At 39.0% G+C, this 24,886-nt stretch overlaps 1 protein-coding gene across 2 annotated transcripts in view; it reads right to left on the bottom strand.

Moving 5' to 3' along the window:
* Positions 1–4,920: 4,920 nt before the first annotated feature.
* The window catches only part of pid1 (phosphotyrosine interaction domain containing 1), a 30,000-nt gene continuing 10,034 nt past the window's right edge, over positions 4,921–24,886 (bottom strand). Inside the window, exons 2-3 of one of the 2 annotated variants that reach the window (XM_044118711.1) lie at positions 24,299–24,445; positions 4,921–7,998 (exon numbers count right to left, since the gene is read on the bottom strand). In XM_044118711.1, coding sequence (XP_043974646.1) covers positions 7,498–7,998; positions 24,299–24,445 — 648 coding nt within the window. In that variant the 3' untranslated portion in view covers positions 4,921–7,497. The remainder of the gene's footprint in view (positions 7,999–24,298; positions 24,446–24,886) is intronic. The other variant, XM_044118712.1, reaches the window with a different exon arrangement.

Consider the following 24,886-nt stretch of genomic DNA (forward strand, 5'->3'; position numbering starts at 1 on the left):
GCTTTTCTGCACAGCTGCAGAAGTTGGCACAAGTGCCAGTAGCTCATGAAGAAAATATCCCATTAACAACAAATTAATATGACTAAATTGAATTAAAATATAAGGTTTCCAACTATCCTGAAGCCTAAAGATTGTTGACATTGTCAAATGTCAGGGAGTGCTGGCTGAACTCTGGATTAAAACAAGATCATGCACAGCTGCATAACCTGCCAGTATAATATGTCTTCAGTGCTCAGTGATCTTATCTGAACACTCCTTTGAAAGGCTCCGGCACAAGAGGATGGGACAAATGTGAAGGGGCATCCTTCCATCATCTGTCCATCCATCTATCCATCCAGATGCAAGCATGGCACTTGTGATGAAGAAGCCCTGCAGCAGCTGAAAGAAGGCAGAGATGTGACAGAGATATCTGTCACTGCTGGGTTAATCCCCTGCAGAAGCATCTGAAATGAAAAAATCATGTGACTATTACTAACATGTTCCTTTAATCTAAAAGTAAAAACATAGAGCTGGAAATATTGAAATATAAAAAATTCTGCAGTTTTATCAAACTGCAAACGCATTGTTTTATATGCATTTCCAAGAACAAGAGTAATTTTTGTTCATCTTTAAGCTTTTTTTGGTTTTGGTTATCGCCTCACAACAGATTTGGACAAACTCACAGTTTGTTAATGCAAAGCAAGGCTGGCACCTTGTGGACAACAAAGGTAGCAAGCTCTTGTCTTGAAATGAGTTAGTTTGCTTGGATTCAGTCTTTAAAGGTTCACAAAAACATTCCTCCCTTTTCAGAGAGAATTTGAAACCAGATTCTTTGCTGCATTTTTTTATTCTTATTATTTTCTGAGTGGTCTGACCTTGCTATTGCAATGTGAAAGAGCTGGATGGGCCAACACTTCTGTGAACATCTGGACACAACATGACGACTCAAATGAGTCGTTTCTTCTGACCCGCCACCTACACATTCTTTTCCCTTTTATTTCTCTCCACAAGCATTGTTTTCTATTCTTCAGTCACTATCCCTTGCATCCTCTCGTTGTCCTTTTTCAGAAACTGCACATTTTCAATTGGTCTGGTTGTAACGGCAGAACGCAGCAAAAAATTAGCTCACATGTATTAGAAACTTACATTTTAGGAAAATGATTTTGTGTTTTTAAGGCTTTCAAATGCTCATAGGTATCATAAAAGCATATTTATAAAAATGTTCATTAGTGCTGCATTTGTGTTCTTTTTTTGCCACTTCATACCATGGCACAGTAAGGACTTCCAGAAATAAATGAAGAAAATATGGGAGAAGGAAAATGGGTGCACCTCCAAAACCCATGAAAAGACCAAGAAGAAAGAGGTGAAGGAGGCTAACAAGAGGCTAACACCTGACTAGCCCTGGTTGTCTGTCTGTACAAATCTTTCACATTCTTCATGTAACAGGAATGAGTATGGTTTTAGGACAGAGGTTTTTTTTACTTTTGAAACCTTATAAAACAATGTGTTGTAGTCTGATTAAGATAGACGAGAACTTTTTGCTACAAAAACAACACTGTGCCGTACAATGAAAGATGGTAGCAGCTTCATGATTGGTTGCTTTTCTTGCAATGATTGTGGGTATTTCCATCAAAGTAGATGAACATATTTTCCAACATTACAAAGAGTCAAAGCATATTTCCTATTCAACAGAGAAACAACTTCACCAGAGGAAAATTTAAGTTTTGGAATGGCTTTGCTACTATCCAGGACAACCTGAAGGGTTATGGACGAGAGATGTTGCAATGGCAAAGACTTGAGGGAGCTTTGCAAGTCAGAGGGGACAAATATGAGATGCTGGAAGACTCCTGCTTTAGAAGATGGAACGTAAATATTTTTGACAATTTGGTTTAATTAAAAGCTATGCACATTTATTTATTTTTTGTTGTTAAATTGTAAAGGATGTGCGGGAACCTTTCTGTAAAACACACACAAAAAAACTTATCTTACTTCAAGCAAAGGAAAGTCTGAACAAGAGAGGAAAGAATTTGAATTATGTAACGACAAACAGGGTTTGCAGACAGATCAACTGACTCTTCTCCAGGTCGTTGATTTTTTTTTTCTTCTTTTTATTCCTCTTCCAGACTCTCATCTCCTGCTCAGACCTGCTCTTTGGATCTCAGTCTAGACATTTCCTCTCCCCAAGGGATTCGGGGCAGCATTTTGTCTCTTGGATTTTTTTTGTTTTGCTTTTCCAGCAGCGAGGGCTTTGGGCTGCAGTTGACAGAGTATCTGTCTCAGCTTGTAATAAGTAGGCAATGGCACCTCTCCTGTTAGTTCCAGTGCATATTTCATCATGGCAGGAATCTTAAATCGCACGAAGGCCTCAGGGAGCCATCCACCAGGAGGCAGGAGAGGGGGGTTCTGGACATGATTAGAGTATGTCTGAGGGAGATCACTTATCCTTTGGTATGGTGGAGATATTACTTCGTAGCATATTTTCTACACTAGATTTCTGGTGAATCCTGTTATTTATGCTCTTGGGCTTCAGGGACCAGTGCAAAGTTAAATTAAACTTTTATTTTATTTAAAGAAAGATCAGCCGTAGTCAGAAAAAGAAAAAAATCTTTCTAAAGTAATTATTATTCTCAAACAAATGCGACATTCAGATTACTTACTGACATCTTGGGGTTTTGCAAGCTGAGCTTGTGTGAAACTATCTCCATCTAGTTGATGGAAATATTTTTATTGATATTATCAATAAATCTGCTATGTAATTGGCCTGTTTTATATCTTCAACACAGCTCTTTAACAATTTGTTCTCTATTAATATCTGCTGATTTTTAACGTCATAGACATAAAGTGGCGTCTGTGAATATCTGCTGGACAACGGACAAGTCAGCCATTTTCCCTATGATTATGTAGTCCACAGCATAACGTTTCTGCTCTAAAATATATTGATTTTACTTTGTGTGAAATTACACAATGTGAAAGTGTCACTGTGCTGAATTAGTGACATAAATGACCATTTCCACAATATTTCAATTGATGGAGATGGTTTTCTGCTTAAACCAGTTTACAATGTACATTATATACAGTTGAAAAGTTTTTTTCTTGATGTCTGAAATATCACTAAATAGTGTTTTATTGTCTTAATTAAATATTTTTTGTCTAATTTGAAAATTGTTCAATATTACAGTGGGTCATGTGTCATTGCTTTCTTTTTAACTAAGATGTGAAAGAATGATCTTTTTTCCCCCACCGTGTTTAATCACCAAACTTTGTATCTTTTACAAAAAAGCAATAATAATGTAATCTCAGTCAAGCCACAGGCAGAAAGAATGCGTAAAGACCGTGGTTCACTTCACACATATGTTTATAGTACTTCACCATGATTTTATTTCAAGGGGCCCAGCAAAGTGAAAGCGGAGGCTGAGACAGAAACTCAAAGAAGTCTGATCAGAAGCCATATTGGCACCACACGTTTCCCAAACTGACCTCAAGTGTGCAGGGCCTTGGCAGGGGGATAGACAGGCAACTGTGAGACTCAGGAAGAGAGGAGCAGCCAACTGGAGCGGTAACAGAGCAGCATTGTGAACTGCGGCTGGCTCAGGCCTCCGTGGAGCAGAGAGGCAACTGGCCGGGGGTGGCCTCCTTCCTGGGCCCCTGCAAGACCCCTCTGCACTGCAGCTTGGCTGGAAGTGGGTCAGCCAAACACGAGGCCACAAATGAGCAAAATGGCAAGACATTTACACTCAGCAGTGACAAAGAGGGATAAACAGTGGAGCTTGTGTACTGTTAGCTGGAAGGACAATAATCACGCTCAAATGAAAAGCCCTCTAAGAGTTTTTTGTTTTTGTTTTAAGAAAATTGTTCAAGTTTTCTAAAAACAAAACTTAAAAAGCAGAGGTAGTATCTGTACTTGCCAGAGGGGGGCAGTGTTATCTTTCATGGCCCATTAGCATCCTTCTCAGCATCCATTTTGCATCTAATTCTTTGCAGCTCTTAGACTGCAAAATGATTGCCTGCTACACAAGCAGAAGGGAATCGGTTATCTTGTTACTGATGTGGGCATTTTAAGGAGGAAGCAGAGGAAGACTACAGCAACACAAATAAAAAGAACTGTTTGAGAAGGAATGCGAGGAATGGTGGCAGTAAAACCTCCCATCAAAACCGAAACATTTGGAAATGCCATCATGCTTGTGAGTTTGTTCTTGGCAGTGTGTGAACACACGCAGTTAAAAAACAATCGCAGTACCAGAAGTGGGGGATACTAAATCCATGTCATAGTTTGGTTTTGAAACTGGAGGATATGTCTCATTTACTAGAGCAGACAAAAAACGACTTTACAACCTGACCAAGGCCCAGGAAAATGTGGACAAGCGGACAGTGAGGTTATGCTTTACATCTGTGCTGGCACCTTGTCAGAACATCATGTGTCTGAGACATTCTGCTCACTCTGAAGCTGAGAATGCCTGGTGTTTATCCTCCCACATGATGCCGCAGCAGGGAATCCATTCAGTTCAAATCCAGCAGAGTTTACAGAATAATAAAAAAAAAGAACCTCTTTTAGGCCAGATCTGATTTAACTTGGGGAATAAATGAAGAGCGAGGACTGTGATGTGGAGACAAAACAGACCACACCATCTTGAGATCTTGGTAAATGCTTTATATGTAACCGTTTTGATCTTTGCACACACGCACACACACCATATAGAAAACAGTTATGGTAACATTTTTTTCTCTCAACATTTGAAGCGTGTCTGAGCTGTAAGGCAGAGATGGCCCAGTAAACTACAGCTTTGCAATCATCATTCCTCTCACTTTACAACCTCCTCTTACACATTTCCCCATCACATTCAGATCAAACACACACACACACACACACACACACACGCCTCCATCCAAAACAATCAGTCTCTTCTTCTTCACAGTTCAGCTTAATTACACTATTTCAGCATATAAAGGTTCTCAATATGTTTTTTTTATTTAAAATAGCTATCACCATTTATGTTGTAATATTTGGAAAGTGATACATTTGTATTTACATAAGCTTATTGAGCAAGTTTCAAATACATTTTGTGTACATACAGTATGTATTCTTGTATCTAGGATTGTATTTGTACAGTAACTTCCAAAAGTATTAAAATGCCTTGAATTTTACATTTTGTGAAACACTAATTTCAACATGGTTTTTTTTACAGCCCAACATAAAGTAGTGCATATTAGTGAAGAAGAGGAAAATTGACAGTTTTCAATTTATTTCTTTTGGAATGAAAAAAAAAGAAAAAAGCATGGCATGTATTTGTTTTGCTCTCTTTAGTTCAAGGCCGCCACTAAATAAAATTCACAATTTGCAAGAAAACCACCTTCAGAAGTCCTCTAATTACTAGTTTGAGTCCAAGTCCGTGCAATTAAATCTCAGTATAAGTACAGCTGTTCTGTGAAGGCCCCAGAGGTTTGTTTGAGAACATTAGTAAACAAACAGCATCATAAAGACAAAGGAAGGCGACAGACACGGCAGGGAGAAAGCTGTAGAGAAGTTTAAAGCAGAGTTAATTTGCAAAACAATATCTTAAAGTCTGAGCACAACCCCATGGTCATCCACGTAATACGTACAGGTCATGCAACGAGAGCGTTATTCAGAGCCAAAACACCGATTATGACACTGGAGGAGCTGCAGAAAGCAACAGCTCAGGCCTTTCTGCTAACAGAACTATTAGATGTCCATGCAACAGATCTGGCCTTTAAGGAAGAATGGCAAAGCAACTAAATTGTTGATGGACACCCAAACAAAGTCAAATAAGAAAATTACTATTAGTAATTCCAGCATGTGGAGGAAATTTTAAATTAAAACCTCTTTGCCCACATTAAAAAGAGGATATGTTATTGTAAGGTTATCCAAACTTTTAACTTATAGAATCTGAATGAAAAGGCATGTTTCGCTATTTAGATGTATATATATAAAAAAATGCATCCTTTTACATCCTCTCACAAATATGCACTACCTTATTAAGGTCCATCATTAATAAAATTCCAATGAAATACACAAACATTTCTGTTTAAGTGACAATAGGAGAAAAACTACAAGAGACAATAATACTTTTACAAGGCCCTGCATGTGCTGATTAGAGCCATGCGAGTCGAGGGTGTTCAGTCGGTTCAGTGAAGTGCTGTCAGAGAAGAAAGTGCCTCAGTCTTGGAGGGGAGATGCAGAGCAGCAGAGACATACACCCCACTTACTGTCACTCCCTTCAAGATGTCGTGATAACATGAGGCCATTTGTGGAGCCTGAAGTGACTGGGCATGATATGACGTGCTCACAGTACGATGGACTCATACATTCAGCAGCGGCCAGGAGGTCTGAGCTGTTCACTTGGACGACTGCGGCTTGGTGTCCGACCACGTCAGCGACTGGCCCGCTCTGACTCATGGTTTTGCTTGGATAGCGTACGATAAAGAAATGTAGCAAATGGTCACAGTACCATGTCTGAGTTTAGAAACTTCTTTAAACATAAAAAAATATGATCCCCACCATTTCATACACTTATTCCTCATTTCTGTCTACTCTCTCACACCCAGATGCTTGCATTTTCATGCATATACATACAGAAGTAAATAAGCATCGACACCTACTGTACATACCAAGAAAAACATGAAAGCACACACGCACTGAGACAAGACAGGAAAGTGAGGCACATAATATGACAGGCAAAATGTTGCCTGGATTTTGGTATACATAAAACAAACGTCAGATGTAGACAATTAAGGTGTCTCAGACCGGCCCAGGCTTCTAGTCCAGTGAGAACTTCTAAAATATAATCTATTTCTCATTATGTCTTACAGATACTCTGTATGTTTCAGTACCAATAAAACGGACACACATGTTGTAGCTCTCTCATTCAAGCTAAGTGGCCACTTTTTGGGGATCACAAAAGGTAACCTTAGTGAAGGCTTTCCCCCTTCATCAGCATTTGCTGTTATGAAGGCTAAAATATTTCAAAAGAAAATCACTTAACAGCTAAAAAGTCATCGCCGGCTCTAAACTCTGAGTGTGAACCCAAAATAGGCCACCTATCAACTCTGGTTTGGTCCCTACATGGCAAGAAGAACAAAAAGGTTAGTATAGCATTGGGTAAAAAAATTGCTTTGTGTTGTGGTTAAAAAAAAAAGCACCACAGTCTTTGAGAGGTGCAGAATAACAGAAGCTGAATGAGAAATGATGAGTAGCATTTTTGTGTACTATTACAGTGGGCCTTCAAACCTTCATGAGGGTCATAGAGTAATTTAATGTCTCTAAGGTCTTTATTTAAACCGTTTTATCTACCTTTCCTTCAATCAATTTATAGGCTACTTTATCATCCTGGGCATGTTGGTTCATACAGAGGATATATTTATAACTCTTTTTTTTTTTTAACCAAATTTAAAATAAAAAGGGAACGACGGGGGAAACGAATAAGAGCAGTTATTCTGTCCATCCAGTCATCCCTCAATTTGTCAGAACAGAAATCTAGAACACAAGCGCCTTCGACTTCCACTTCAACCGTCATCTGGGGTTGAGTCGTCAGGCGTGGACGAGTCTTCGGCAAAGTCGTCTGTTGAGCCGCTCTTATGAATGCGCCCGTCGCTACTCATACTTTGGAAAGTCTTTCGGAAGGCCTCCATCATGGAGTGTGCCAGCTTCTTGGCCTCCAATTTGCTCTCGCACTCCACAGCGTGACAATCCATCTGGAAGGACAGGTCGTCGTTGATCTCCCGGTAGATCCACGCAAATATGTTGGGTCTTACACTGTGGTCGGCGGTGCAGTAAGCGATGCGCGCCACCTGGTAGGCGTCCACGGTTAGAGAGACTTCGCCACGCTCATCCAGGTGGTGGAGGCGCACCTGGAAGGGACGGATTTCCAGCAGGGAATTGCTTGAAGGATTGGTGCCCTGCTGTTGGTCCAAGGCACGACGTTCCACCAGACTCACTACCGCTGACTCCGTACAGCCTGACAAGAACTGGGTCCCGGAGATTGTCATCTTGCCCAGGTAGGTCACCTGCAGCAATGAGACAAGCAAATACTCTTAAATTCTTTTGTTCTTTTAAATATTCAATAAAAATGGAAGTATTCTTCAAATGTTCTGTGTCATTTGATTAAAAAAAGTGGGTCAAATACTGGGCATTTGAGTAACATAACAAAAGAGAAAAAGTGTTTATATTTAATTGTTGGTTTCAATGAGGGCCTCTTGTAGTGAAAAGTGAAGGTTTGCTGCTGAGCAAGGACTGGGCCAAGGTCAAGACATCTGGAGAGAAACCCCAACAGTAGGTCTTGGAATGATATCTACATAAACCGAAGTTAAAAGTTAGCACAATTTCTACAAAGCTCTTCAAGGAGATAGAAAATGACAGTCATAAACAGATGAAAATAGGACAAGAACTGTTGAAGTCTTTGGTGTTGGCACAACTTCCTTATTCCTTTCATTTGTTTGGCTTTTTAACAGAGTTTCAATACATCACGAGTGACAGGCAAGATCACTAGCACATGTATTTTGTGTATTATTTACTTAAATGCTACAAAAAATAGTATGTTAAACAGAACTCCATAGTAACAACACTACACAATAGGAGAGCGACAGACTGAGAAGATTGAGACGGATAAGAGGAAAGAGGAGGGAAAGAAAAGAATATTGCTGGAGATTTCTTTGGGAGCGAGGCCAATCTGAAGGCTGCAAAGGAATAAAGGCTGACTTATGCACTCCTCTACATACTGTTCTTTATGGTTTTATAAAAATACACAGAGGAGGAGCCTCAAAACTCAAACTGTTTTTACCCCCGTCTGTGTTTATTCTAGGCCAGGGAGACTCTCCTGAACTCTTTTGGAGTTCATTACAGTTGGCTTCCAGCCCACATTTGACACATGGCTGCAGACAGCATGAGTGCAGTATTAAATGTGAATTGCTAAGAAAAGATGTGTATCATTTTTATAAACATTTACAGAGCAAGTGGCCTGCACGGCTCAATGCACACCTGCAAAATGTAGCGAGTCTGATCTTGATGATAAAACTCTTGAGAGCTTTCTGTAGACCAGTGAGGTCCTTAAAACGTGTATATTGTGTTACTCAGATGATCAAATCTATAAAACAAAGCTCACCGAGAGAGGACAGCTTCAGTCTAGAATGGAACCATAGCATGGGTTTGGGAGCCATCCTTCACTTTATTCACAGTCTCTGCTCAGATATTTGACTGAATACGACCTTTCACATTAACATCAAGCGGTCAGCCTTATCATCTCTAGTCAGGGTTTGCTGTTGTGTGCAGCACAGTGCAACATTTCCCATCAGCCTCCAAAAATGTGCAAAAGCTGAAGTTAAGCAAAAGATACTAAGAAATATAATTCCTATGTAAAACAAGCTCTTTGTGATTTCAACAACATACAATATTAGCTAAATTAATGACACTACCTGAAATTTCTTGCATTTTGTCATGTTACTACTACAAACTTTAATGTATATTGCGGGAATTTCATATGACAGACACAAGTTAGCACTTAACTATCAAGTGGGAGAAATTAGATGCATGTGTTGATTTTAATTTATTATTTTTACTCGTAAAAGTTTGAAAAGTGTGGTGTGCATGATAGTTTACTAGCCCCCTCACTACACTGCCCCAAAATAAAATACAGTGCAATAAGCTGGATAGTAATAAGAGTCCAGCCTCATGTACATCAGTCCAGCTGTTCAGCAAAGACCTCAAACATTCTTTAAAGAAAATTGGTGGTCAGGAATGAAACTGAATGTAAAGTTAGATAATAAAATGCTATCCACACCTGTAATCTTTATATGCATGGCTCCATGCTCTAAATCATTCTTGATAATTTCCCGTCTAAATATAACTAGTGCACAAACGGATCCACAGTCAAGAAGTTTTAACAAATGCTCTAACAAGTTCCTATACCTAGGAACTTGTTAGGGCAGTTTCACTTCACTATTTTGCAAATCTGTATTATTTAAAGCATTACTGAGAAACAGGAAATGTGGTTTTTCAGCTTGACGGGAAAAAACATAAAAAAATGTTTCCTAAATGTTATTTTTTATCATCCATCCATCCATCCATTTTCTGAACACCCTTCGTCCCTAATGGGGTCGGGAGGGTTGCTGGTGCCGATCTCCAGCTGCGTCCCGGGCGAGAGGTGGGCAGGTGTTAGAGGTGTCACCCTGGACAGGTCGCCAGTCTGTTGCAGGGCAACACAGAGACAAACAAGACAAACAACCACGCACACACACACTCACACCTAGGGAGAATTTTAGAGAGACCAATTAACCTGACAGTCATGTTTTTGGACTGTGGGAGGAAGCCGGAGAACCCGGAGAAAACCTACCATGCACAGGGAGAACATGCAAACTCCATGCAGAAAGACCCCGGGCCGGGAATCGAACCCAGGACCTTCTTGCTGCAAGGCAACAGCTCTACCAACTGCGCCACTGTGCAGCCTGCACTATTTTTTATCATGTCTACCAAATACAACAAAGAACCACCTTATAATAATTTTAACATGAGTCTCTTATATTGCAACATCAGTAATTTCTATTTCACACAACAGTGGGAGATACAGACAGCGCAGCTGTCAGTGCCTCATTTTCATTGGAGGCCGACAACTATTCAGTTCAGCCACTACGCCGAGTATCAGCTGTCAACAGCAGTACATTGTACAAAGAAAGGGCCCTTTAAATTCAAGGGTTTTAAAGAGTTGCTCAACAGTGTCAACTCTTGAGCAAAAAATATACTTTAGTTATATTACTATTAATTTTAAATATCAAGGGGTTTTTGTTTTAGGCACATTCAGTCTTTTTCAAAAGCTTTTCAGTAATAGCTTTATAAGGCAAACTTGTAATATTTTATACCTGGTTCAATCGAAGTGTGATTTTGCATTCTTGAGTTTAGAATGAAACATTTTTAGAACCTGTTAAAAACCTTTAGACAATAAAACCAAACACTGGAAGGTAAGTGCAGTTTTCAGTTCAGTTCAGAGCCACTATGTCCCCGGGCAACTGAGGCTACAATGTAGCTTAGCATCACCAGTGTGTGGATGTGTGTATGAAAGGGAGAAAGACCGACTGCAGAATAAAGCGCTACGCAAGTACAGGCCATTGCCATTTACCCTGACTGTAGCTTCAGGCTCTGCTGTTTGATATTTCATTGTGGTTAAAAACAATTCTCCAAGAGAACTGTGAACAAGAAGACAGTAAACATGGATTCGTTTGGCCACTTATGGTTTCCAAGTCAAATAAATAGAGCCTTGTTGCTCTTTTAAGATCAGGCCAAAGATAAACAGGTGGCTAATAGTTAGTGAATTTCATCGTTTCACAGCAAGATTTTTTATCTGACCACCCAACAAGTGTTAAGAAAGGAGAACATTACAAAGGGGAAAGGAAAGTAGAGAATTAGTCATGAGGAGGGAAAGAAGGAAGAGACAGATTAGGAAACAACTCACGCTGAGATGGAAAGCAATAAACAGAAATTTTAGTACCATCATTAAGATTCAACAACAATGGCTCATAAGTCAAGTTGAACAAATCCATTAGCCTGTCTTGCTCTGATGTGTAGTGTATATGTATAAACATATAATTTAAAGCAGAGCAGAGAGGTTTAACCAAGTTAAACTGGAAAAAAAAATCTAAATTAAAGACCTAAATTAAAAAAAAATTATGTCAGAAAAACAAAAGCTGAAGAAAACAAGGGGAAAATCAACTAAACATTCATTTAAGACTTTTGTAGTTTACAGGACATGAGAGCAGATAATCAACTCTAAAATTATTTACATAGCATACAAGTATACTCAACACTGATTGCAAAGTTAGATGTTTGTACGTTTGTTTTATTTAAAAAAAATACAAAAAAACACCCTGCATATACTGTAGATGACAATAGTTTACCCAAAAGATGCAAACAGCATGAACCTTCACATAAATTAAAATAACACTTCCTGTGACTAATCCATTCTTTTAAAATAAGAACTCATCTTGAAACTAAACTTTCCAAACAAAAACAAAATAATACCATCTCCATCAGTTTGTGAAAATGTAAAAATAAATAAATAAATAAATAAATAAAAAAAACTTAGTTCTGGAAGGCATGCGCAAAATCATTTTTCAATTAGAAACACTTTTTTTTTCAGCATGTGACACTAGATGCAGAACTGGTGAAACCCTAACAGAGGCACTGAGTGGGTCTGTGCACAATCTGTCTGGAGGCAAGCTGAAGATGTGAATCTGAGACTAATTATGGTTTTGTTAACTCCTACAGTGAATCTGAGGGAGTGTGTGAGCATCAGGTTGGTCTCTAAGAATCACATTAAACATAGTAAGAGGCAATTCATTAATTCTTTCCTTTCCTTTTCATTTATGCTTTCATCACTGATGGACGTTTACCATTTTGAGCCATGTCAATAGCATAAAAAACACTGAAGTTCATAGGACTTGTGATATTTCAGCCAATAATTTTTGCTGTATAAATATTGCACACATCAACATTGTGATGACAATATATTCACGACATACTGTACAACCCTATTTTTGACAATAAAGAACATTAAATCAGAATCTGTACTCTGATTTCTGCAGAGAGGCAAGAGAGATGATCTCAGTTATAGAGCAGAACTGATTTTATTTAATGATCTCAGGGCCTAAAACCAGATGCTCTGCTGAGAATAACTCATGAAGAAAAGCAGTCCAGCTCTGGCAGGAAATTCATCAGCCTCTAGATAAAATAAAATAAAAATAAAAATAAAAAAATCCATACATCAATCCATCCATCACCAGCAGGGACACATCTGCTCTCCTTGACTCCGTCAGTCTGTTCACCAGTTGTTTCTGTGCTGACAAGTCAGGCAGGCAGCTTAAATCAACGCACAGGACCGCAGAGCTCTCCCCTTGTTTTAAACTTTCCATCTGTTTCTGTTCCACTCCAGTGTCTCCCCCGTCTTAAAACACTTTCTTTTACTCATCTGGTTCTCTTTCCCTCCATCGCCCCCTCCCTTTTCTTTATATCCTCTGCTGTTTTATACTTTTATCAATGACCTGCCTTATATAGCGTTCAATCAAAACAAACATGTTGACTCGAAGTGAAACACTATGGGTTGAGAAATAAAGATCAGCGACAGAAGAGGAGCCCCCCGAGGCCATCAACAAGAAAGAATGCTATAAAGAAAATTGACAGAAAAATAGACAGGATGAGCGGCAAAGAAAAAAGCAAAACAATGTCCCAGTAAATTTTGAATCATTCACTGGAATGCCGGTCTAGACGTGACACGAAAGGGCCATGCAGACCTGCTTTGTTGACGAGACACAAAAACAACAGAGAAAAGCAGCGAGAATGTTTGCGAGAGTAACAAAGGAGGAGGAGGAGGAGAGTTAAACATTTGCATGTGTGGTGAAACATGTGGGCACTATTACTGACTCTAGTTTTCCTTTTCTGTTCTCGCAACAGTAGGAAAATCTCAAAAGGCACCTGCAACACACAACGTAGGTGAACATCAGCATTCACAAAAATGTTTGTTGGGGAGAGGTAAGCCGACATTTTATTGCACCTTAAAATAATTTTTTTAATTTTACTGAAAGGTTTCTATCTCCTGCGACAGACTGGCGACCTGTCCAGGTTGAACCCCACCTCTCGCCCAGAACGTTAGCAGGGGACAGGCACCAGCAACCCTTCTGACCCCATTAGGGACAAAGGGTGAATAGAAAATGGATGGATGGATGGGTTTCTATCTCAAAGCAATATAAATGTTTTAGAGTGGGCCAGCCAGATTCCTGACTTGACTCTGGCCAAGAATCTGTTAAGGGAGCTAAAGATACAGGTGATGGGAAGGAATCCTGTCAAACAAAAATACTATGAGCTAATCACCAAGATAAATCATTAAAATATCCGCTCGATAATAAAAGTTTGGTGAAATGTAAAAAAATAAATAAAAATCCCAACAATTATTGAGAAGGGTATACACCTTCAATACATTAAATATTTAATTTATAGTATTTTTTTCAATCTTTAAATTTGTTGCCTATCGTACTTCTTTCAGAAACAAATTTCTTGTATGAATATAAAATATTTTTTAAATGTAATCTGCCAGCTGTATGAATAATTCTGTGCCTATGATGACTTCAGTCATGTATGAATAAATTAAACAAAATTTTAACACAATTCCAATGCTAAACAAAGTACACAATATTGTATGCCATTTTTTATAAGGCTGGGACAATAATGATTACATTACTAGGGCTAAGTTACCCTATATACTGGATCATGGGAGCATCGAAAATGTATGTGTTTTCCAACATAAATCTGAACCTACTTTGTTTTACTGTCCCTTTGCTGCTGTTGTTCAGGAATTTTCCCATTTCACTATAATACAGTGCATTTATCATCTATTCTATTCTAATTTCATACTATTTCTTGCACTATGTACCAAACTACTGAGATCTTTTCAGAAAAATTAAGATTTGTTTAGTTATCAATTAGGGATGCAGGATATATCCAGATTGAAATTGGTATCAGCTGATGGTAGCCATTTTCAACACATGGGCATTGATCCTACAAGTAAAACTGGACTGATATCAATAACCAATGGTTATTTCCATCTTGTTGCAGTATGTGTCTCAGTGGGGCAGAGGAGTGGGAGTTGGCCATGGGTTGAAACTGATTAATCGCAGGACTGTGGGGTGATGAACTGAAGCGCAGAGTCAATTTCAGCGGTCATTTTTTCATGGTGTCTGAAGGGTGGGGAAATGCCTATAATATTTCTCAATATTGGTTATCAGAAATATCATTAATGACATTAATATTGAAGATCAATAGCTGAACGTTTTATACTGCCACATCCCAAGTAGCCATTGCTCAGTCATCTACTTAGCTTCAGCTAAAGAGAAAATATGTGGCTAACTAAATATTAATGTGTCATTCATTGCTGATTTAATTTTTGTTGTGAGGGATGGAGAAAGTGAGCACCACCATAATCACGGAGGCCATCTGGTACAGCACTATGTCACCTTGGCAGGGTCACCCATGGCAATTAAACCTCAGTTGTTGGCTCAGATAGTTTGGCCAGTTCTCTTTGTAGGAAGTTGTATTTTGTGAGGTTCCAAATGGTAAAACAGCACTCAACAGGAAGAGACAGGAAGCCTCTTTCACATGGCCACCACCACCAGATGTGGGTGGAGACATCTACATCCAGTGCGACATGGACAAGGTGGGAGGCATCATAATCTGGTTTAAGGGACATGAAATGACCTCTAATTGCTGGGAAGGAAGGCCAAGTTGCTGTGTAAGCTTGAGCGAAACCAACTAGATACTGGACCAGCCACACAGCTTTGGCTCTGGAACGTTAGGAGGTTGCCTCCTTGTAGCTTCAAGATGTAGCACAAAAGCTTCTGTCTATCTGTGTTTGGCCACCAAACAACAGTTGTTAGGCTTTCTAGAAAGTGTCCTGGAAGGAGTGACATTTGGGGATTCTGTCTTTAGTCTTGGGTTCTCTAGTGACTATGGAGCCAATGGAGGAATTTGGACTCAGCAAACATTATTTTTGTAAACAATCAAATGCTGCCAATTACCCTATATTTGGGAGCTGTAATTTCCTAAGCAGCTGACATGCATAGTAACGTTGTGTGGGAAAGTTGTGGCAACACTGCAATATAAATGGAACAAAAACAGCTATTTGCTATAAACTGGAACTGGAGGAAAAGTTTTAGTTTTGTGGGTGGAGGGTGAGGTTGGGGTCACCCTTGTGTTCACCATTAATTGAGTCTACTCTGCATTAAACTATCACGTGTGCGGCTGTGCTCAGCCATGGGCAAAATCTTTAAGAGTTGGCTCTCTTTGCAAAGCTCGGTTAAAATATAGCAAAAAGCTGTAAAACGAAAGAAGTTGCAGCATCTAAAGGGTGTAACCTCATAAAGCCAAATTAGACATTCTATAAAACTTTAGCGGAGCTGTATGTTCAAAGGACTGAGCAGAGAAACTAGATGTTTCAGACTTATTTGTCTGCATGCTAGATTATGTTGGAGACTGTGAGAACTAAGCCCATCAGAGTGGTCTTCAAGTGTCAAAAGCAGCAATTTTAGTTAAGATACTAACAGTTTTGTATTTTTCACCAATTGGTGAAATCTACTGTTCAATTAGTCATGGCTTCTGTTTAAAACGACATTCCTCAATCACAGCAGTGACAGGCAAGTAAGCCTGATATTCGTTGATCCAAGGATAAATGCAGCAAATGATTCACTGCTATAATCCCACATGTTTTGGTCACAAATAAGAAGAATGTCTTTTTTTTTGTTTTCTGGTAAATGGGACAAGTAAATCTGGAATTTGACTCTTTTTATGACTCAGTGGATTAATACGCAACAATGAATGGAAACCACTACTTTTCCAAATGGTTTAGGACAAACTGACTTACAAGGAGGTAGGAAGGGAAACTGTTTTGGAAACAGATGGGGAGAAACAAAGTGAGACACATATACAAGGGGAGACAGGATAAACATCCGCACCTTGGCCACTGAGTCGATGGGAAGAGACGGGAACATCCTGGCACACTCAGATATAGAGTGTCTGTCTAAGCTGGGATGAGGGCATACTTGTCTGTACAGAGGCGTGTCTGCATGTGCATGAGAGGTGTAGCAGTTGGGCAGCTGCTGCCGCTGGAGCAACAGCTGGATCAGCTATTAACACAGAAAGGAAGCAAACAGACGGGAAGTAAGCAGGCGGTAGAGGAAGAAACACAAAGAGAGCTCAGTGAAAACATACCTGTCCCCATAGAGAGACTTTGGGGATGTGAATACAGATGCAGAAGATAAGATGAGGAGGTAGCTGTAGAGAAAAGACGTCAGCCAAGCTTGATCTGGTCTGGGAACAGACCTTTGTGGTGATTAAAGCAGCAACATGTTTCAGCTTCAGATAGTTTCTGGAGCTCAGTCCAAGGGCAAACAGATGGTGGAGACAAAACACAGCCTGCACCCAATCCCACAACCTTCTGTACCATTTTGGCTAAAATGAACTCAGTGAGACGTTCTAGAGTAAACAAAAGAACAAAGCAGCACAACTGACAAAAGACAGAAATGAATGAGCAATTACTTCAGGCAGCAAGAGACCACCACTATGATCTCCAACAAAGTATATTTCTTTAAAAGTGAATTCATGTCTGTAATTTAATGCAACCAAAAAGTTTGAACCAAATTTGAAACACAGAGTGATATATTTTTGTCAATGCTGAATATGACTTACAGCTGAGAAAAAGCCAAAGTTTATTTCTCAAAGTTTGAATATTATATTTCAATTCAAAAAGGTTCCTAAAGACAGAAACTTCCACATACTGAACTCTATCTGCAAGTCTGCAGAATATGAGCTCCTTGTTTGGTCAGGATTTCTTAACCTTTTGTGTCTTCCTTCTGGGGGTAAGGCAGTGATGGCCTGCTGGAGAACTGTCAAGTCACCAGTCTTCCCCAGGATTGTGTTGGATATATCCCATTTTTGCATAAAAAAAAAAAAATCTTTTCTGTATTGAAAATCCTTTCTTTATTAGTCGTGGGTCAATTAGACAAATTGACAAACTAACATTTGAAAGCCACCATCAAAATTAGCACAAATGCTACTGTCATTGTGTGTAAAGCATATATAAAACCCAATTTTAATTCATTCACATGAAACTATAAATATCATACATATATTTAGTGAGTTTGTATAAAAACTCCAAATTCCTGTTCAGTTTTAAACCTTCCAGTATAATACCCATAATACCCAAGTATAATTTAACTGGGTTCAGACAAACTGGATCATGCATACAGTCAGGACTGAAGATTACCTTAGCATGCTTCCTGAATTGGCCCCCTGTGCCTGGAACCTCTGACTGAGATTCCAGTGTTTGGAAATGCAACATTCCTCAGGAGCATGCTAACATTCCACTCAGACTTACTGAATCAGCACACTGCATCTGGCTCTGCTTGTCATGGCATGAAGTGATGGATGAGGTTCTCATTTCTTATTTTAAATAGAACAGTGTGCATTAACTGGTTTACTTTGGAACGTGACGGCCAAAGTTCAACTTGAAATGTTCCTGTGTAAAAGCAGGCTCCTGTTTTTGGTGTACATGAAAGGTGCTTTTACAGACAAACCACCTTCCTTAAAGACCTTTCAACATCCATAGAAAGATGGTGAACTCTCCTTGAACACACCACAAAAGAGTACCTTATAATAAAAAGTTCACCATATTTGTAGATCTATGTAGATTTCAACAAGTACCAAGCCAGAAAAATGTGTTGGCACAAACTACTTCTCCAAATATTTAGCACAAATAAGACTTTGCTTTGCTTTTTAATGGCATGGTCAACAAAGATGGCAACAATAAATCTACTTCACAATAAGATATCTGCAAGCAATACCTGTTTTGTTTTTTTTCCCAAAAAGAAAATTGCTAAACTTGTGTAAGCTATAAAGAGTATTTCATGGATTTTCAAAAGACCATTGAAAAAGTGGTTCAATACTTTTCTTTTTCCATGCTTCCTTGACTCATTGTGTCAGGATTGAAGACCTGTGGCCAAAGACTAATATGCTTTCTGACACTGGACAGCATATTTTATTCCAATATGCCTCAATAGTCTTGAGAAATAATTGTGTTCTGCAGAGATTCATGACTTGCCACAGCAAAGCAACAAAAGCTAAAATTAGTACACTATTTTGTTTTACAATATGTAACGCGTTTCTTTCCTTGAAGACCTCATAGAGATGATTTAACTGGCTGGACATCCGGTTTTCTCTAAATAGTTCAAGAATTATTCTTCCAGTTTATATGGGGGCTGTGAACACGCATTGGTGAATTCCAGACTGGCTTAGTTTTGTTGTTTTTGGAGCCTACCTGAAGTCAGTTATGTTCAAAAAGTGGCAGATGGAGAAATAAAAACAAAAACATTAAGATCCTTGAACATGGAGTTCAGTTTGAATGGTTTTGGATGGTTTTGTTGGTTCTTCATTTGCATTTCCTCCTGTGTGCATTTTCCTGCTACATGATTTCATAGCCCTTACCACTAGAATTATTTTTTATTTTCTGAGGTCCTCAGGCAGCTCTCATTTGCTCTCTCAATCATGACATCAAACTACCCAGAAGCATGACTGTTGCCTTAAAAGTGCTGATTAAAACCTTAAAGACACCAATTGTCCTAATTAAGGTTAAACAAGAAGAAGAACTGATGACTACTGCATTTTTTCACACAATCTATACCAGGTTTCCAATGGACAAACAATTTTACGTCTAACAAGTTAACTTATTTTTACATATTTCAAAATAGTTTCTCCCTCCACGTTGATCATAACAAAACTTATTTTAAAAACAACATTGATCCTTTTCAATAATGTGATATTATCCAAAACTTGACTACCTTCCATCCTTAACCAATATTTTTTTATTCATTTTAACAGAACTACTTGCTTGGTAACAATATAAATATTTATATTTTTATTCATCCTTTACTTTTGTTCTCTTACTAATACAGATTGACTCTTGTGGGGCCCCACCAGCCCCTCATAGCCATCACCACTATTAACTTTAAAAGGTGGAACAAGTGTGATCAAAACAAAAACATCGCCAGCAGCTAACGTCCAATGTCTAACTGATCTGAGAAATATGATGATCAACAGGACCTGATGATGTGTATAACATGCACAGCAACTGATAACATCTGGACAGTGGCATGACGATTGTGACACAAAGCTCAGCCTTGGGGAAATCCCTCAAAGTTGATGGTTCCAAGCTTCAAGCCAGACTCCTTTTTCCAAAATGGGAGGTGTGTGATCTACAAGCTCATACAGGTTTTGAGCTCGGTAGACTACCTAGTAATACGTTGAAGGATAAATTGATCTGTAACGAAAGGCTCCTAGTTAAACTCTTAAGGCAGAACCATGAAGTAAAAGGGTGTATTGAGAACAAGAGTAAAGCAAGGAAGTTATGGAAATCCAAGACTGAATTTGGATGCTCTTTGCTTTAAACAGCTCTGTAGGAGAAGATGTCAGTGAAAACAGTTTGGAAAGGAGCAGGCACTTCCATAAAATACTTGGCAGGAACAATCTGTCTGTTAAAGTTTATCATGACAAAATCTTAACTGACTGAAGTTGTTTTTAAGAAAGACCAGCTTTCGCAAGTCAATAAGAGAACAAAAATATGCTTCCCGCTGTGAAAAGAATGGAATTGTTTTTGCCATTAGTCATCCAACTACTCATAGCTTGCAGGATCAGAACTGACTCATTTGGGTCTTGAGAAATATCTGCAGTTGCCAAAATTGGACACCGAATGATCCAAAGTATCTTAGCAGCCACCAACTTATTAAAGCCAACTCGGAAAAGGTACAATTTTATGCAGTTGGAATTTCCTGAATTTTACAAGAATTTATCTGTGTCAAAAGCTCAGCATTTGGTCTCACTAACTCAAAAATACTGAGACTGAGCCTCAGATTCAGTGTTTGGATTTCGGTACAGTCCTGAAATCCATCTCAGTCTGGCTCTGCTGCTGACAAGTTGCAGTACCAGCAATGAAAACAGAGGAATTATCATGAGCAGGAGTCAGGACTCTTTCCTAATCTTTCAACGCTCTAGTTTCCATACACACAAAGCGTTTTTGATTCTTTATACATTGCTTACCTTCTCTGTAGCCCAGATTAACTGATTTGACTCAGCTTTAAGGTGTGTAAACAAAATGTGTGCCTTCCTAACCACTAACAAAATAATCCAGAGAAGTCTGAACACTCTCAAACTTATAAAAGCCAGCTAACATATTGATAATCTGTTCCCATTTTATCTTTTATCTTTTAGAAATGAAAAAGACAAGGCCATTTGCAAAGAGAAAAATAAACCCTCGGTCATCTCAACCTACAAGTCTACAAAATTCCTAAATGTTGCAGCTGTGCATCCTGTTCCTCCTCACCGAATGAGAAGAGACAGGGTGTCCAGCATTCATCTGACATCAGAATACAAAGTACAGAAAGATGGAAAGGCTCAACGAATAGACAAAAGTGTGGCATACATTGTTTCTGTTTTCAATTACACTTTCCCCCCAGTGGCTATTTAGAGTAAGGGCATAGTGCTTGAACCCACATCCTTCATTATTATCTTATACTGGCAACTTTTTAAGCACCCTGACTTAATGTGTCAATTCAAAGTCTATTGGAGTGGAAAAGAAACTAATAAGGAGGTCAAAAATAAGAAGTGGTCTTGGTAGGGAGACAGGACAGTAGACTAATCCTGCTATCCTGCCTTCCTGTAAACTGTGAACACAAAATACTAATTGGAGAAACAGGCAAGTGAAAGAAAGAAGATCTGAAACACTATTATGCTGCAGCATATAAAAAGCAACAAGAGAAGGCCAACAAGTATTTCAGAAAGGAACTAAATCTTTCTGTTTGTGCTGGTTTTCTGCCACAAAAAACAATCACGTCTCTTGAGTAGTAAAGCAGAGGAGCAGGTGGGCAGACAGACATTCAAACAGACAGGTAGGAACTCAGATGGGAACTTCCACAAGACAACAGATCTAGACAACAAGGCACAAAGGCCGGTATGCAAGGTAGTAGCACACAGCAGACAGAAGAAGACTGTGTGTTTTGTTGTGAGTACGCATGTGTGTTTGGCTGGTATTACACTGAAAATACGTAGTGGTATCCACAGCAACGTGGCTTTGGCATATTCAGTGCTGTTGGAAAGAGCCGCGAGTCAGAAGAGGAGCAGCCAACGAGTGAATGCTGGGATTCACACTGTACAGAGAGAGACACAAAGTCTACCAGGGAACATTCACATGGGTCATAGACATTTTCCTCAGCCATAGATCAACATTTAACTTCTGATTTAAACTGTACATCATCACTCAAGCATTTAGGAGACTTGCGCCCATGTTTTTACTGCCTCATGGCTTTGAACTGAATATTTTATTATAAAAAACAAATCTTTCTTGTTGCACTTTAAAACGAGAATAAAATTTAAATAAAAAAACATTAATAAACAGGGACAAAACAAGATTGTAAAAAGTCATTGTGTATGGCAATTACAGATTTCCTGTAGGTCCTGACTGGAGGTGAGCTTTGTGAAGAGACTAAACTATATCTGCTCATCTGTCATCCCAATCAGCACATGTAATATGACGGAAAGATTACAAATAAGCTCTAAACTCTGTTTTACTTGGCCAGGAGCTCAATATCACCTCAATCTGCTGTTTAAATGAAAACGTACTTAATTGTCTGTGGAAACACATCCTTACAGAATCACCTTAAGGTTTTTCAGAGTTTGTCACATTAAAACCACAAACTAATGTATTTATTGGGATTTTATGCCCTAGACCAACTCAAGATTGTTGGTGTAGCAATAAAGATCTATAAAATGTGAGGTGAATCTGTATTTATTCTCCAGTGATTCAATCCTTTGTAGAAACATACAGCTGCAGCTCATTCCTGCCATTTCTTCACCAGCTTTGCACATCTCATAATGGAACATTTGGATCATTTTTCTCCTATAGCTCAAGTCCTGTCACATTAAACGGAGAAACTTTGTGAACAATCGGTTTTATCTTGCCACAGATTCTCAACTGGATTTGCGTCTAGACTTGAAATAGTCAATCTTTATCAAATAAATATGCTTTGATCTAAAACATTGATCTACACTAGTCTGGCTGTAACGTTCAGGCTTATTGTTTGGCCTAAACGTTTTCAGCCTTCCAAGATAGTACGCTGCAAAAGACTTTTGGTAGGTCTGTAGTTTTGCCATAACCTTTCAGTTTTCTGGTTATTGACGGGACGATTGTTTTATAACATATTCCTCCTATAAACATCTCCACAGCTTCCTTCCTCATATTTCTGCTGTGCTCTTAGGTCTTCATTGTGCCTTTTGTTCACCAATCTTCTCTGACAAATCTCAGAAGGCTCCCACATACTTCATCAGGTTGATGCAGCTCTGTGTGTTTCCATATTTTAATGTGTTTGGACAGCAATGTTAATATTTTGCTTCAACTAGTTCCACTATCTGGTTTTCGTATCCGCAAGAGACGTGAATAGTTTTGAGGGGCGTTTATCTAACATGATGAGGAAATACCTATTTTTGTATGACTTTCATAAAATAACTACTATGATAAAAAGAACTATAAATGGCTAATAACTTATGAATGTAGGATGAACGGATGAAGCCTTAAAGGTTTCACAGAAAGGCAGAATTTATGCGAAGATTAAATTATACGCATGTAGACCGACTACAGCTTCTTCAGGCAATCGTTTAAACACAATGTCAAAGGGAGTCAGAGTAAAGAAGGTTAAAATGTATCCTCTTCATAATCATTGACTACTTTGTTCAAATACCCAAACGTTTGTGCTTATAGCATAACAAACAGTTAAAAACATCCAGTGGTATTAATACTTTAGCAATGTACTACACTCTGTGCATAGGTAATGCATCTGGTCCTGATCGTTTCACACATAAGAGCTACAGCAACAGAGTGAAACAAAAGGGGCCACAAGGAAAGTCTTGCCACTACTACTTGATCTTCACCAGATAAAAATCCTGAAAACTACACGCTGCCGGATGTCTCATGTGTCTCTGAGCTAGACTAGACTTCACTGCTCTGCAAACAGAAAGGTCGAGCTAAGGGTTACATTAAAACTTCAGGGTGTTTCTGTAAAGAGCCAAAACGGCGCTTCTAGTCGTATCTTTTCCTTTTTGTTTTATAGTCATCCGTATGTGCTCAACTTCTTCTCTTGTACAGTGATCCAACAAATACAAACATCAACAAGCATAGGGACTGTGTGTTCCACATTTGTGTTTCCTGGCAATAATACCAGTGGGGGTTTATTTTGTCCTCTTAGAGAAGCTGCCAAATATAAAAAGGTTTATTTTAGTGAGGGGAGAAGTTGGGAAATGACTCCCTTTTCATCACGTTTACTAATGACACACCAGATTTCAATCAAAAAGTCACAGAAAACTAAATTCTCTCACTGAAGGAGCCTCTCAAAGGCAGGCAAGCACACAAAGACATTTGGTAATTTGTTAAGAAGTTTCATTTCAATCTGTACCGGTGTGCTTCCTGTTTTGAACCTGGATAAAAATAGAGGAGTTTAAATTACACAATGTATTAGATCTAACTATACAGGGAAATTGAGCACCTACAGGCTCACCCACACTTCTAGCACACACAGTCTGACAAAAGAGCGCTGCAGAATCAACAATAGGGAAATTATTTAACTTCTGTGAGGAAAAAGGAAAAGAAAAACATTTGGATTATGGCTCTGTATTAATGCTATTATGCATTCCGGATCATGGTTGGATTTGAGGATTATCAGGCTCATGTGATCCTACCTTGTACCCAGCGTGGCTCCTGCTCTTTGCATGCGGCGTGGCAGAGCAGAGCTCAATGGCCTCGGGCTCATGAAAGATCACCGTGGGCAGAGGCTCCTTCCTCAGCGTCAGCACGTTTAGCTTCGTCTTCAGCATTGTCTGAAAGTGCTGATGGAGAGAGGAAGATGAAAGCAGTGAGCTGTAAGCCAACTTTCAGTAAACCTGCTGCAAGCTGGATGCACGTCACAATACAGAAATTAAGGATGAATGCTCCTACAGGCAGGCGAGCAAGTTTTACTAGTTTACTGCATGGCCACCGTCAAATCCAACAATATATTCCTGACTTATAAACACTAGGATCTGGTGTTCGTTGTAATGTGAAAGAGCAGCTAGTTTGAAATCTACCCCTCACATTTTAATAAGTGAAAACTAAAGATGAAGTACTGAAGTAGGATGGTGTGAGAAATTTATTATGCCCCATCTGAAATGTGAGGAACAGATGAAGGGAGCGCTCCCCCCCTCCCTTCCTCTCTCCATTAAAATAACAGAGGTTGTATAATCTAATACTGCACTTCAATGCCAATGCCGAGCAGAACCAAATGCTCCATG

Source organism: Gambusia affinis, linkage group LG06, assembly GCF_019740435.1.
Source record: "Gambusia affinis linkage group LG06, SWU_Gaff_1.0, whole genome shotgun sequence".
Classification (NCBI taxonomy): Eukaryota; Metazoa; Chordata; class Actinopteri; order Cyprinodontiformes; family Poeciliidae; genus Gambusia; species Gambusia affinis.